This window comes from Dysidea avara, chromosome 7 (genome assembly GCF_963678975.1).
Source record: "Dysidea avara chromosome 7, odDysAvar1.4, whole genome shotgun sequence".
Lineage (NCBI taxonomy): Eukaryota > Metazoa > Porifera > Demospongiae > Dictyoceratida > Dysideidae > Dysidea > Dysidea avara.
In genome coordinates, this window is record NC_089278.1 from 39,202,207 (window position 1) to 39,218,252 (window position 16,046).

Below are 16,046 nucleotides of genomic sequence, written 5' to 3' on the forward strand. Positions count from 1 at the left end.
AAGGCTATGGTGAAAAAAAGATGTGAAATCCAAGGTGGTGGCCAAGAAATGGCTGTGATGGTAGGTTAATGGTAAAAACTTTAATGACGACAATTCAGGTGAATTTTGGTGCTGTTTGGCTGCACTCTTTTTACAACTTGGCTGTTTTGGATTAGATACTTCTTTTTATATAATTTGTACATTTACTGATAAAATTAGAAATATTTAAAGTATTTAACATCTGATTCATCTTTTCTTCTTCGTGTGGTAAAGAAAAAAAAAAGAAGATAGGTTTAAAAAGTCCCAAAGCCAGCCTATTACAAATACAAAAAGAAGTGAAATATATGTTATAGTTATATCCCGGTACGAGGGTGATATCATTGTTATTACATGAGTCCGAGGTGGAGCCGAGGACGAGTGTAATAACAATGATATCATCCGAGTATACGGGATATAACTGTTTTATATCCCAGTGCGTGGGAGTGTGCAGAAGTTTACGGATAGCAAATTAAGTTCCGGTTTGAGTTCCTGTCACTGTGCTCAAGATTTCGTCCAAATTGTGTGGAGATTCTACTTCGTAGTCACAAGAGAGACCTACATACTGCCTACAAACTGTAGCGAAGGGCGGTGTTATGAAGCAGCGGTTCCAGGTACGATTCGCCTTCGTCAGAAATTGGTACGGTGGTGTCGCGTGGTGTGCAAGAGAAAAGTAAAGACCAACAAGTGGCTACCATAGTCCAAGATAGAACGATGAAGCTAGAGGAAGTTAGTTCTTCACCATAGTGACCATTGAGAGTGATTGCTGGAGCGAAAATCGTCACGTACTATTCTTGACATTTGTTAAACTATCGTATTGGTAACTTGTAGTGTTATTGTGTAAAGGATTAACAATTTTCTTGTAAGATTTAGGTAGTTTTAAGTGCTGTATTGGTGTGTTTTGTATCAATATTTCCTTATTTGGCTCTTTGTTCCATCGGTAAACAATGCCATTCGCGGTTATTATGATGTCACGAAAGAGACTGAGTGGCTCCGCAACAGGGTGATAAGTTCGTTATCACTGGGTGATAACTAATATATTGTACAGTAGCAGTGCCGCTCTGTCTAGCTGTATGGTAGTTATAACCCAGCACGGCGCAGCGCGGCGCTTTGATATTCCCACGCACTGGGGTTTAAATATATATAATATGTATATTTATTACAGAATTATCTACATGTTGGTTTCTTTGTAACTGAACACTACAAGGTGACTTCTTCTAGCTGATGTATCTACAGGGTCACTTGTTTGTAGTTGAGCTCTCTACATGGTGGTTTCTTTGTAGCTGAACTCTCTTCAAGGTAACCTCCTTCTAGCTGATGTCTCTACAGGGTCACTAGTTTGTAGCTGAACTCTCTACATGATGGTTTCTTAGTAGCTGAACTCTCTACAAGGTAACTTCTTCTAGCTGACTTCTCTACAGGGCGATTTGTTTGTAGCTGAAATCTCTACATGATGGTTTCTTTGTAGCTGAACTCTCTACAAGGTGACTTCTTCTAGCTGATCTATCTGCAGAGTGAATTGGTTGTTACTGATCCGAGAACTCTCTACAGGGTGATTTGTTTGTAGCTGATCTCTATACAGGTTACTTGTTTCTAGCTGAATTCTCTTCAGGGTGACTGCTCTATTAGAGTAACTTGATCTCGCACTTGCTACACCAAGTTGGATTTTGTACTATACCTCCACGGCTTTAAGTCTGATTCTTCTACACCACTGAAGAGCCTTTCTAAGATTGATTACTCCATCTGTACAGCAATTTTCAAAGCATTACCCCAAGCGGTTTTTCTGGTAGGCGTGACAAGTATAGTATGTTCACGTTGAGCTGAATCCTCAAAAACATTTCATAACTCATGGATGCAATTACACACAATCTTGAAATTTGGCTCATTTGTAGTACTGCTCGACCCGCTAAAAATATTTCAAAATCTGTTTGTTCAAATGTTTGACATAATATTTATGGCCAATCAAAATTTTCACAATACATTTCCTATGTGGAAGCCATATAAACACAGTGTCCATTATAGCCCTTTCCCAAACTTGTAATGGAGTCAAATTGTACATGTCTGTTGTTGACACCTTTGCTGTTACCAACAATCATCTGGTTGGCTGAAATGTTAACTCTGTTGAGAAAAAATCCGCTTTTAAATTTTAGCTGTTTTTCAGGATTCAGCTCAACGTGAACATACTAGTCGTTTTTTTTTTTTTTTTTTAAATTAACTAATCTCGATTGCATAATTGTTACACACTGTTGGTTTTTTCGTTGTATCTTCCTGGTTTTTAGCTCAATTTCTTTCAAACCACAAAAGGTTTGAGGTTCAATAGTTAACCTATTCACCCACCGATTTTCAGCTCCTTCCCATAAGCGGTTTACCCAGTAGGTGTGACAACATATTGGTGTTATTTTTGGTGAATAATTGCTAATAACTCTTTGCCTGTTTATCATATTCCAGCCAAAGTTGATACCGAAAAAGAACTAAGTAGTGGTGTGCGATATCAGGATTTTCATTTCGATACGATATCGATACGATAATAGGGTAAATATCAAATTTCGATTCGATATTCGATAATTTTTAATTGTGTGGGTGGAGTAATTGCGTGGGCGGCCGATATTTATAAATATGCTTCAAATACATTTTACACTCCAAAGCTATTGCATAGAACTATAAGCCAATAAAACTGGTAGATAAGCTTTAAAGTGGCTAGATTGTATAGAACCAACCTTCATTTCAAGCGTGATTGCACAATCACACACTAAATGCTGTTAATTTATAGAAGTATTCTTCGATATTTCGATAATTATTGAAACTTTTCGATAATATCAAAATCTGCTAAAGTGGTATAGAAATCGATACGATAACGATATTGACAAATCATCGCAATATTGATATTTTTTCAATATATCGCACACCACTACTAAGGAGCACTCACTCCATTTGTTTTATACACTAGTATCTGATGATTGATTGTGGCTTCAATAGTGTGGGCAAATAGCTCTCAGAATGTTATTCCTATGTCATTATGTTTCAACACACGCCAGGAACTTTCAATTGTGGGATTGGTTTTTTGTGGGTGTAAAGGATCTGTGGTTTCTAATACTACATTAAACCTTTGCTATTGTGCCAGTAAGTAAGTTAATATATACCACACCTGTGGTTGAGACCAAAAGCGCCGCGCTGTGGTGTATAACTGATATACCACGCTTTGTGCTACGTTTACCATATATGGTGTAACTTCACACATTCCGCGAAATCCTTATCTAAACGGTAAACAAGTCTCTAATAACAAGCGCCTAAATCAACCAATAATTATTCACCTCAGGAACTGGAACAAGTTTCAATGAACTCTTGTCTCCTTCGTGGATAACTCACTAATTGCGACTATGTGGGCGCGGCACCCTTAAAAGTGTAAAACGTATCCATCAAGAATTTCTATTGATTTCCATCTCCAGGAGGTACTGTTTCACTATAACTTACTATCTAAAATCGTTTTCATCTAATGGGGTGTAGAATATAACAGTTATAACACGATTACTCGGGATATGACTAAATATACGCACTCTCGTGAATCATGCGTATATTTTAGTCATATCCCTCGTAAGCGTGTTATAACTATAAAACATTAAGTTAAGTACTTAGGACTATTATCTGCTCCCTAGTTGTCATATTCTACTTGCTTCGTGGTCTGCTCAATTGGCTGACCCCTCCCCGAAATACGTATCCATGCATTACCCAAGTGATTGTTTTACATCATATATAGTAGGGACCACAAAGGAGTAGGCGTGGCCACGAAATAACATCACCCAAAAAACAGCCTCATTTTCCCAGACGACGATGAGGCAGTATTGGTTAGGTAAAACTAAGCCCAAACAAGCTTTCAGACGATCTGAAATGCTTTCAACAAGTTGCTATGGAATTAAAATTTTTTTATTCAACAGAATTTTCTACTGACTGACTGACTGCCTGATGCCTTCAGACAAGCGTAACTCGATAACGGCTAAGGCTACAGGCTTGATTTTTTTCACTGTTTGATGTCGCTTCAGGAGGTGCCTTTTGGCATACCGCCATATGTACAATGCATTGTTCATTGACTTACCAGTGTCTCCCATTCATCTTTGCTGACAGCGAAAAGTGTCGATTTGGTGGTAGCACATGATGGCTTCCTTTTGTAACGGAAATCGTCCGAATTTTTCATAGTGGCTACTTCGATTACAGAGGTGTTTTTAAAACAGTTTTTGATTTGTACTGCTGTGTAATGGGTTGAACATAGCCAACAATGAAGCGTAATGGACACTTCACTTTTCAGACGATAATTTATACAACTGGGGTGCACGGCACCAACCCTTTCTTTTGGTATGTGTGGGTTTCAGAGATGCTTTTCGAACAGCTCTTGATTTGTACTGCTGTGTAACGGGTTGATCATAGTTGACAAAGAAGTGTAATGGATACTTCACTTTTCAGATGATATAGCTGGGGTGTGCGGCGCCATTTCAAATGCAGTATACGTCACCAATCATAATAATATTAAAAGTTAACAAACAAGTATTTCAAAAAATTTGGAATTTTTAACTAGAGTAGGGACCATACCACATCAATAAAAAATACTGAAACAAGCTGGAGTAGTGAACGATATTAAATCACAGTAAAACAATAGGAAGTGTTATATCCCTACTGTGCATTTCCATTATCTTGGAGTACAGTAGGAATATAACACTTCTTATTGTTTTATTGTGATTTAATATCGTACAATACTCCAGCTTGTTTCAGTATTTTTTTTATTGATGCGGTATGGTCCCTACTCTAGTTATAAATTCCAAATTTTTGAAATACTTGTAATATATTAGATTAGTTACTGTCAAATAATAAACTTAACAACTCTATACTGAGCCTTGTAAACTAAAATCCACAATAAAAAATGAGTCAAAGTGTTGGGTATCAAAGCTAGAACTGTACTGATATGGGATTTTGGCATGTACCGATATCCGATATGGATACCACCAAAAGAAGCCGATAACTGATAGTCGATCCGATATTTGCATTACAAACAAAAGTCATAGTTAAACTGTGCAAAAGTGTACAGTTACTACTCTACAACAACATGTCGATATATTCATTGCTCACTCTATGCCTGTGGTAATAGTGGCTTGGGTTTCTATTGTACAATCCAGACAATTAGGCACCCACAAACATTTTTATGCGAGCCTTAAACGGATATTTCTGCATTACTCCGCATTTTATTGGCTTGTGTGAAGGCTGGTACAGTAGGTTTTCTTGTGACTGTTCTTTTATTACAAAGGTACTATATATAACTGCTTCATTTATTTAAGACTGATAAGCTTTCCAGCAACAAACACTAGAATCGAGTGTATTTGTATGGCTTCTCGTAGCGTAGCACTTGCTGTACAGTGAACAATAAGCCACTGCTACTGAACAGCCACATGGATAACGTAGAAAACCAATATTATAATCTGTTTATGTACAAACTATTGCTGTATAAATATTGGTAGCGATATCGGTCCTCGTACTGTTCTGCACCGATGCCGATATTGGTAAAAATTGCCATATCGGTGGCCGATATTTTGGCCGATCCGGTTATCGGTACAGCTCTAATCAAAGCCATGAGCAAACCCCATTTCCATGATATTGCCTGGGCAATATGCAAGTTAAACCCTGAGCAGAGCTTTTGAACACCCACACTAAAGTGGTATATAAGCCAATAGAGTTGGGAGTTACAGCCCTACAAAGTGGCAACAACAGAAAAATTAATTTGTACAGCAAGTATAGGGAAATAAATTACAGGTACTTCCTAAAATCGCGAAATATTATGAAGTTGAGAAATTTACACTGTTGTGTCCGCCATAAATAGTGGTATTGATAACTGGTAAGTTTTTTCTATCACCTATCTTCATTACATACAAAGGTGAATTAGTAAAGAAAAATTGATCGCGTACTATAATTTTTATGTGACGTAAACAAATGGCCATTCCTTGGGACTACTGCAGTGAGACAAAGGCTTTTGAGTAGGTGAGTAAGATGATATCCAAGTTTTGCTGTTAGTCCTTTTCATCACTAAGAACAAATAGCTAAATGCATGCTCTTATGCCAATATCTTTAGGAGTTACAGCTCTACAAAGTAGCAAAAACCAAATTGTACAGCAAGTACAGGGAAAATAAATTACAGGAGCTTACTAAAATGGTAACTTACAAACAGAATGATACGTGGAGTTGAAATTTATACTATCGTGTTCACCATGAAGTAGGGGAATCGATTAATGGGCAAGGCTCTCCTTGTATCATCTTTTTCCACTACATACAAAGGTGAAATTAATGAAGAATTATTAATCACGTACTATCGTTTTGACATGACGTAAATAAACGTTCATAACTTGGATCTAATGATGGCAAAGAACAGGCGAGTGGTGAATGCAGCGGATTGATAATGCCACTGTTTGCTATACTGCCCAGATCTAGCCATTAGGCACTACAGTAATACATGTAGCATTTAGATATTCCTCATTTTTTCTTGTGAACGCTATAGTAAATATTACGGTATTACTAAATAATGAAATATCACGGTAATATCATGCCATTGGTATTAGCCATTTACCTCAACAAAAGAACCAAATACTCATGGTAGCTCAACTACCCATGGTATCTCAACTACCCATGGTATCTCAACTAGTGTTGCACCGATATGCATTTTTTCACATTTACCGATACCGATTATTTGCCTATTCCTGTAACCGATATGCCGATATTTACCGATATTCTTCAATTCTTCAGAACAGGAGAGGAGGAGCAGAAAATCACCTAAAGTTGATGTGTATAAACTGCATTTGTAATATCAATGTATTAATTGCGTGGGCGATAGACTTTTACCATTTTTCTACAGTTGTGCAACTAACTCCTTTCATGGAAAAGGAAGCCAAGTAGTTATAAAACAACTAAGACAGCTTATCAAACAGTGTTTTTAGTGGGACTCCAGACCCTTTGTGAAGAGTGATCAACTAATTGCGTGGGCGGCCGATAAATATACACAGCCTACTATATAGCCTTGCAACCATACTTGTGCAAACAAACAAGCCAAAACAGTTACAACCACTTACTGCTACATTCACCACCTTCTTTCTTTACTTTCACCTGTTCATTGCCGTCATTAACGATTGATTGTGGGTTTCGGTTAATCGGCAAATTATTTCCGCTTCGTAGCCGATACCGATACTTGTAAAATTAGCTAATATCGGCTGTTACCGATAATTCAACCGATTATCGGTGCAACTCTAATCTCAACTACTCATGGTATATATCTCAACTACCCATGGTAGCTCAACTACTCATGGTAGCTCAACTACCCATGGTATATATCTCAACTACTCATGGTATATATCTCAACTACCCATGTTATATATCTCAACTACCCATGGAAGCTCAACTACTCATGGTAGCTCAACTACCCATGGTAGCTCAGCAAACCACATGTACAAATTATCACAAACTTGTTTAGCTGACTACATCAGCACCTGCTTACAAACATAGTCACATTTCTGGTTACCCTCTAAATATGGGATGAAACGTGCCCACAGGGAGGCCATAGTGCCCAGATGGTATGGTGGTATTTAAAACACAGGCAGCATTAAAACAAAACAAACAAACAGGTGGTATGAAAAACTGGTATGACTAGTTTACTAACACTAGTGGAATATCGCCCAGCACTACTTATGACCTCTAAATACAAAGACTGTACCTACACACTACATTATCTACACTATACACTACATTGTGGAACACCTGTGTGCCAGTACAATTATAAATGTGTTCAGATAAGTCATTTATACAGAAGTCTGTTCAACTACTCTAATAGAACATACAGTAATTCTGTAGAAAGTCCATTCATACTGTTTGGATAATTGAGTCTGGATAATTAAGTACCTACTGTACATGTACACACTACACTCACTCTGTGTTAATGGCTTCAGTGATGACTGCCTCATTGGAGGGGGAGGGGCTGAATCCTGCAAAAGATCACATGATCAACATCATTTACTTGTTATCAAGTAACCTCTTCTGCTACTAATTGCTGTTCAAATGCTGCTGCAGTCACCTTAGCTCGAGCCTTCATCATTTTCTGGTAAGCAACTTCAAAGGCTTGTCCAATGGTTAGTACCACCTCATTGGCTGCATCCTGATGAACACAAAATGGACTAGCATGGCTTCACTCATATAACTGACCTTGTCATGTACCATGAAGACGTGACAATAACTCTTTGATGATCCAGTTTCCTTTGTGATATAAGCAAACACTCTTGGATCAGTGGGGTCTTGTGCCGAGTAAGAAATATTGTGAACACTGTGTTCACTAACTGTGCTCTGTAAGATATAATGAAATATTGTTCACTAACTGAACTTTGTAAGATGTTATTGTTCAAAGGGTAAAGTGTTTAATGAAACTTGGTATGTAGTGACTGTATATATGTGATAGCTTGAACTTGGATCAGAACTTACCTGATGTTGTGCTACTTCTAAAAATTACAAACATTGAAAGCAGTAACAAAAAAGATGCAGTTATTAATCCTTAAACCTGAAATGCAATGCAAATAAAAGCAATTTATGTCATTGCAATTTATGTCACTCTACTTGTGATGTAACAAGGATTAAAATGATACCTAGGGTTTTACCCTAACACTAAATGGTGAGGCCAAAACTAGCTATGTAAGTAACTTACACTAAGGAAACATGCAAACCCTTTACATCCCTTTATAAATGACCCATAACTTGATGGTGGTTGCTCCTATCACCTTGCAACAAGTTCTGTTTGATTTACCATTTAATTTTCCACCAGGGCATATACAACTCATGTATGTAAACCCACAATTGAAATTAAACACGTGGCTAGAATTTTGAAACACAGAGACATGACTTGCTGTTGTTCATTGCTTCATAGTAAGTAAGCCACTGTATTTCTCAAGTAGCCCAGTAAACAGACTTTTAATCAGTGTGTAGTATTAGGCTATAAGAATTAAGTTACCCCATCTACTGTTGCCATGCATGTCCATATTGCGGCATTTTCCAAAAGTTCTTTACAGGTTTAAGGGGTAATAAAAGCCTGGGTGAAAAAGTGATATCAAAGTGTCGAAAGTTGTTCTGTTTGTACTCCCCTGCTATTGTTTACGCTCACTTTTTTGTCAGCATTTCAACAAAGTAAGTACATAGAATTAACACAATAACAGATCTTTATTCCTTTGTAGCAATAAATTTTAAAAGTTCAATTGTGGGTTTTAATTATTAGAAATATTCAAATTATCTGCAGTTTTTCAAACATTTGAATCTTCAAATCTAGCATTAGTTTATGCACTAGCTATTCATTCTAACCCCACCATTAATTTAGCCAATTTCATTTGAGTAGGTGTTGACCGTAACAGTTGTGCATTAATAATTAATATCAGTGCAGTAATTCTTAGACATTTAAGGCCACACCTCAATTTGGCTGTTTAATTTTTTGTTGTTATGTGGATAATGTGATTATTAGAACACACAGCTTGGGATCTGAGTGGGTAGTTCACTTACTCTAGTTTCACTGTCTATAAACTTGATCCCCTTCCAAGAGATTGATAATATTATTTCAGGGATCTTATTGATCTTGAAGGTAGATGCCTGCAGGGACCACATACTTGTCATATACACTACACAATTAGTACACACCCTCAGCTTGAGACACGCCTCCTTTGTAGAGCTGACTCCTCGGACATTAGCTAACAACACTGAGCCCAGATACTGCAGGAAGGTGTTACAACAATAATAGCTCTTATGCAAAATAATACAGCACAATATTATGACCAATCAAATTGTTTCCTTTTAAAATTACAAACTGCACATGACTTTCAATTCTACTACAGTTGGAACCTCTCTATTATGGACATTTTGGGATCCAGAATTTTTGGCCACTGTTTGCTGTAATATAGAGATTAGAGGTAAAAATGTATTAACCAGACCTGTTGGGACCAAAATGTTTGTCCTTATTATGTCTATTGTGTCCTTAATTTGGGGAGTTTGTTAAGAGAGGTTTCACTGTATGACTTTTGATATGTACATGACACCAGTATGCTACTACTGTATATTAGGGATCATGGAGGTTAGTGCCTTTTCACACACAAAAACGTATTGACCAGATACCAGCCTCACAATAGCTTCATGGTGCCTTGGCAGTATTGGTTAAGTGTCTCCAGCACGGTCAAATATGCTTCAGATATGTTGCTACGGAATTTTAAAACATTTTTATTCAGCAAATTTTTTTGCTGACTGACTGACTGACAGACTAATTAATGCCTTCAGACAAGCGTAACTCGATAACGGCTATGGGCCTAATTCTTTCACTGTTTGACGTTGCTTCAGCCCGACAGGTGTCTTTTAGCATCGCGGTATGTACAATGCACACATCATGAACTTACTTTTGTCCTCCACTTCTCTTTGCTGACAACCCAAAGGTGTCAATTCACAGGTGAGATGGCTTCCCTACATTTGTAAATGGGAATTGTACGTATTTTCCGTGGTAACTGGATCGATTGTAGAGGTGCTTCTCCTACTATTCTGTTGTAACGTTGCGTAACGGGCTGAACATAGCTGAAAGAGAAACACTACACTTTTGAGCTAATAATTCATAGTTGGGGTGCACAAATCACTGCATTGTTCATGGTGGCTGGATTGATTGCAGAGGTGCTTCTCTAAATGTTCCTTAGTTTGTAGTGTTGTGTAACATAACTGAAAGTGAAGCATTGCACTTTTGAGTAGTAATTGTGAACTACCTGTATTTTTCATGGTGACTGGATTGATAGCTGAGGAGCTTCTCCTATTGTTCTTCGTTTGTAGTGCTGTGTAATGGGCTGAACATAGCTTAAAGTGAAGTCTTTCCAGTCAGTAATTGATATTTGGGGCACGCATTCAGACAAAAAAACAAAAACAAAAAAAACTGGTGCCATTCTTTCTTTTGATGTGATATGCGTCAGTTAACAATGTTACAAAAAAGTAAACGAACAAGTATAAGGAAAAGTAGGAATTTTAAGTTTGATTAAAGATCATAGACAAAAAAGTAGGGAAACAAGGGAGGTGGCCTACACCTACAGATATCAGGAGATTGGTCATGCATCATCAAACATCTTGTGACTTAAAGAAAAGTTCAACCCATCCAACCCTGAAATCTCAGTATTGATATAAAATATTTTAATGCGTAAATTGATATTGATAAATTACAGTTCCCAGAGCCCTTCTTTCAGCTGCTCAACACTTTGTGTGGCTTTTATAACCAAGAAACAAATGTCACATTATGTATACTTCTTGTGAATGTGACAAAGCACTTCACAATAATGATACTAATTTCAGTCACCATGTGTAATCACACATAGTAGTACGTCATAGGACTATGACTCATGACCACACTTATCTGTGCAAATATACTAGTGGACATTTGATCCCTAATTCAATCATGGGTATAGACTGCAGTGGTCCACTAGTATATTTGCAGGTGTAGGCAACCTCCCTTGTTTCCCAACCTTTTTTTCTATGATCCCTAATTGAACTCCTTTTTCCAAAAATACTCTCCCCTCAACATGTCAATTTCCTACAAAAATATCAAAACTTAATAATTGTAGACCCCCAACGGTGGGCATGATAGTGTGGGACCCATCCCTGCCACCTTGACATGATAGTGTAGGACCCATCCCCCTCACCTTGACATGATTGTGTAGGACCCACCCCCTCACCTTGACATGATAGTGAAGGACCCATCCCCCTCACCTTGACATAATTGTGTAGGACCCACCCCCTCACCTTGACATGATAGCGTAGGACCCATCTCCCTCACCTTGACATGATAGTGTAGGACTCACTCCCTCACCTTGACATGATAGTGTAGGACCCGTCCCCGTCACCTTGACATGATAGTGTAGGACCCATCCCCGTCACCTTGACATGATAGTGTAGGACTCGCTCCCTCACCTTGACATGATAGTGTAGGACCCATCTCCCTCACCTTGACACGATAGTGTAGGACCCATCTCCCTCACCTTGACACAATAGTGTAGGACCCATCTCCCTCATCTTGAAATGATAGTGTAGGACCCCCCCCCCCCTCACCTTGACATGATAGTGTACACTTCTCTTGAGCAGGTCATCCACGCTGTGTAGCCATGAGTCTCTCTCATAAACAGGTTTATCCAGTGTGTCATAAATCTGGTCATTTGTTGGTTCAGATATAATTCTCCTTTGTTGTGCCACTCTTGGTGGTCTAATGGCCACTTGTGAAGATTGTTGTATAAATGGTCTACTCTCCTTCTGTGTATGTTACCATAGTGACATGACAAGGCCACATAGTACTGTCATAGTGACTTACCGGATCACTGAACACAGTAAACCCATCACTGTTTCTAGTAACATCAGTCACAGCGACAGGCTGTAGTGATTGACGGTGGAATTGATACAATACATTGTGTCTATTAGATGTAATCAATAGTGTGTGCATACTAGTGTTGTGAACCTGCTGAGTTTACTAAAACCAGTTATTGATATTGACCAGTTATTGTCTCATTGTAAATTACAGAAGTTTGTGTGATCTTTGCAACACAAGACCTCCGAGTGAAAACCTAAAAACGTGATGCAACTATTTTGATGTGGTGAACTATGTAACAAGCTCACATTTCCAGTGACTTCCTGTGTTGCATAGATTCCATAATAGTCTGTAGCAGACATAAAGGTTGGAAGCCTTAGGGTGGTACCAAAGTTACCATCAACATCCTGCCTTACAATAACAGCTATTACAAGTACATATTGTAATGTTAACACTTGTCAGCAGGGGTAATTTATGGTTTACCAGGTTGATGGGCTAGACTTGGCATAGACAAAACTGTTTTTTTTTTTTTTTTTGATACAGGTTCACAACATCTTTCAACTTAAAAACAGTAGATGAAATTAAATATGTATGGGTATAGGTATGATTCCTACTTGGCAGGCACAATACACATGTTAGTATAAATGTATACTGCAGAACCTTTATATAGTGGACCAATTGATTAGGGGAAATTTTACTGTTATCGTACAGGGTAGTGCTGTATATTAGGGATCATGGAGGTTTGGGTCTTTCTGGCTAAAAAAAAAACAACAAAACAATCTCCCTAAACCAGCTTCACAATACCATCTTGGCGTCTTGGCAGTGTTGGTTAGGTATAATCAAGCCCTAAAGTGCCACTAAATGCTTCCAACAGATACGAATTTTTTAAAAAGAAGGAATTTCCTGACTAACTGCCTGCCTGATGCCTTCAGACAAGCATAATAGGTTAGGGCTGTGCGATAATACTAAAACCTATATCTCAATAAGTGACAACCATTTTATCTCGATAATTGATATTATCTTTATAATAATGTAATATTGTAAGCACAGTTTTACATATTTGTTGACATACAGTCCTTGTCAAGACAGAAATTTTAGATACCTTTCCAAAAGTTTTTCATCTGACTGTGGTTGATATACACTAGATTACGGAGATTTACTATGATCTCGATAATGAAAATCATTATCTAATTTACAATAGTTGATTTAGGTATCTAGATTATCTTTTATCTAAATGATCTCCCAGCCCTAAAGCGTAACTCAATAATGGCTGGGCTTGATTTTTTTCACTGTTTTGTCCCGAGAGGTGCCTTTTGGCATACAACAGTACATACAATGCACACATCACGGACTTACCTTTGTCCTCCTTTGTGTCCCATTTCTCTTGCTGACTACCCAAGATGTCTATTCGTGGTAGTGTGATGTATAGCTTATTACTTGTAAATGGAAATTTCTGTGGTGACTGGATTGACTGCAGAGGCGTTTCTGATACTGTTCTTTATTTGTGATGTTGTGTAATGGACTGAACGTAGCTGAAAGTGAAGCGCAATGGCCATAGTCAGTAATTGACAACTGGGGTGTGCATTCAGATGAACTCTGATGCCATCCTTTCTTTTGATGAAGTATGCGCGGGCCCACCAGTCATAATAATGTTACAAAAAAGTAAACAAATGAGTATAAGGAAAAATTAGGAATTTTAAGTTCAAATAGGGATCGTGGAAAAAAAAGTTGGGAAACAAGGACTTGCAGATATACTAGTGAACATTTAATCCCTAATGACTGTCCATACTTTTCCCCACATGATCCCTAATTGAACTTAAAATTCCTTATACAGTGGAACCTTGATTATCCGAACTAATTGGGGGAGAAGGGTGTTCGGATAATCGAAAGTACGTAAGATTGAACACTGTAGAGTAAACTCAATTGTTATGCAGTATAAATCATGATGTACTTAAAAATGATGTTATTTTGATTTGTTTCATGTTAGTTTTTCTCTTTGTAGCTGCCAGTTCTATCAAGTTATTTATAGCACAAATGTGAGATGCTAAAACTTCTGGTTGTCTTTCAATCCAAGGAAGGCATTGAGTCAACATGTTATGAGCCTGACCATGGGAAGGAATGTTGATGCTAGTATATATGCTGTTTCATCATTATTGTCATTTTCACTTGTTTGAATAACAGATATAATTTGCTCATCATTCAATAACTCATAGCCTTGATCACCACTGTCCATCTCTATCCATTCCTGTACATCTGTTATATCACACTCATTGCAGCCATGTATCCTGCTCAGTGAGTGAAGAAAATCCTCCACTGGTGGTAAGTCTATTGGCTCTGGTTGATCAGTGGAAGGGATTGGTAGAGCTTCCTTGGCAGTCTGCATCATGGAGTGCTGTAGATGTTTCATCATTGGATTTACAAAGCTTCCTCCAGCTTGCCTGTATTGTAGTTCCAGGGATATCATTCCATGCTGCTGCTACCATAAAGATAGCATCCTTAATGTTGATTCTCTTCCAAAAATCTATGATCGTGTTTTCCGGGTCAATCATGCCTGCATCAGCCAGAAGTAGCTTTTTAAGCAACTCTTTCTGTATCTTCTTTTCATACACTCAAGGACTCCTTGGTCCATAGGCTGAATAAGAGAGGTAGTATTCGGAGGTAAGAATAGGCATTTAATTCCACGGTTGGAAGGTGATTCCAATACATCTGGGCAGGGGTGGCAAGGTGCATCGTCCATAAGAAGTAGTGTTCTTATAGGAAGGTTTCTTTCCTTTAAATATTTTTTAACTTCAGGGACAAATTCTTTATCAAACCATTCTTGAAACCGGTCACAATCCATCCATGCATTAGTTTGGCCCATATACTTTAATGGTAAAGCTCTTGGATTTAGATCTTTCAATGCACATGGCTTCTTTGCTTTTCCAATCATTGTAGGTTTCAATTTGTGATCACCTGTAGCATTAGCACACGCTAGAATTGTAACCCTCTCTTTGTGTACTTTATAGCCAGGTGCAGTTTTTTCCTTCTGTGATGCTAGTGTCTTACTTGGAAGAGCTTTCCAATATAAACCAGTTTCATCACAATTATAAACCTGATTTAACGTTAGTTGCTCCTTCTCAATGAACTCAGAAAGAGTTTTCTTGAAATCACTAACACAATCTGTATCAGCACTTATTTTTTCCCCTTGAATAGAAAGCTGACGGATGCCATGACGAGACTTAAATTTTCTCAGCCACCCAGAGCTAGCTTTAAACGCCTGATCACTTGGGTTCAATCTTTGGTTCAGATCTAAAGCCTTACTGGTTAAAATTGGCCCCGAAATAGGTACACCTTGTGATTGCTTTTGGGCAAACCATATATATAGCGCTTCATCCAACATCTTGTTGCTTGATTCTTTCAAGGTCTTCCGGCTATTCGATCCATCTGTACTATCCAGCTTCAAGGCGTATTCTTTCAGTTTATGTCCGTGTCAGTTATAGTAGATTTTCCAAGGTTGTATTCTCTTGCCAGTAATGTTGGAGTTGTCCCTGCCTTCAGTTTCTTACAAATTTTCAACTTGTCTTCTACAGACAAAACAGTTCGCTTTCGCTTACGCAGCTTGCGCACTTCATTATTCGTTGCCATTTTTGCTGACTTGTAATCACATGCAACCAGATTGGGT

General features: G+C 38.0%; 1 protein-coding gene across 1 annotated transcript in view; it reads right to left on the minus strand.

Moving 5' to 3' along the window:
• LOC136260824 (ankyrin repeat and sterile alpha motif domain-containing protein 1B-like) overlaps window positions 1-16,046 on the minus strand; it is a 34,337-nt gene that overhangs the window by 279 nt on the left and 18,012 nt on the right. The window contains exons 12-18 of the mRNA XM_066054702.1: window positions 12,392-12,451; window positions 12,136-12,333; window positions 9,709-9,780; window positions 9,574-9,660; window positions 8,239-8,376; window positions 8,069-8,191; window positions 7,967-8,021 (exon numbers count right to left, since the gene is read on the minus strand). Coding sequence (XP_065910774.1) covers window positions 7,967-8,021; window positions 8,069-8,191; window positions 8,239-8,376; window positions 9,574-9,660; window positions 9,709-9,780; window positions 12,136-12,333; window positions 12,392-12,451 — 733 coding nt within the window. The remainder of the gene's footprint in view (window positions 1-7,966; window positions 8,022-8,068; window positions 8,192-8,238; window positions 8,377-9,573; window positions 9,661-9,708; window positions 9,781-12,135; window positions 12,334-12,391; window positions 12,452-16,046) is intronic.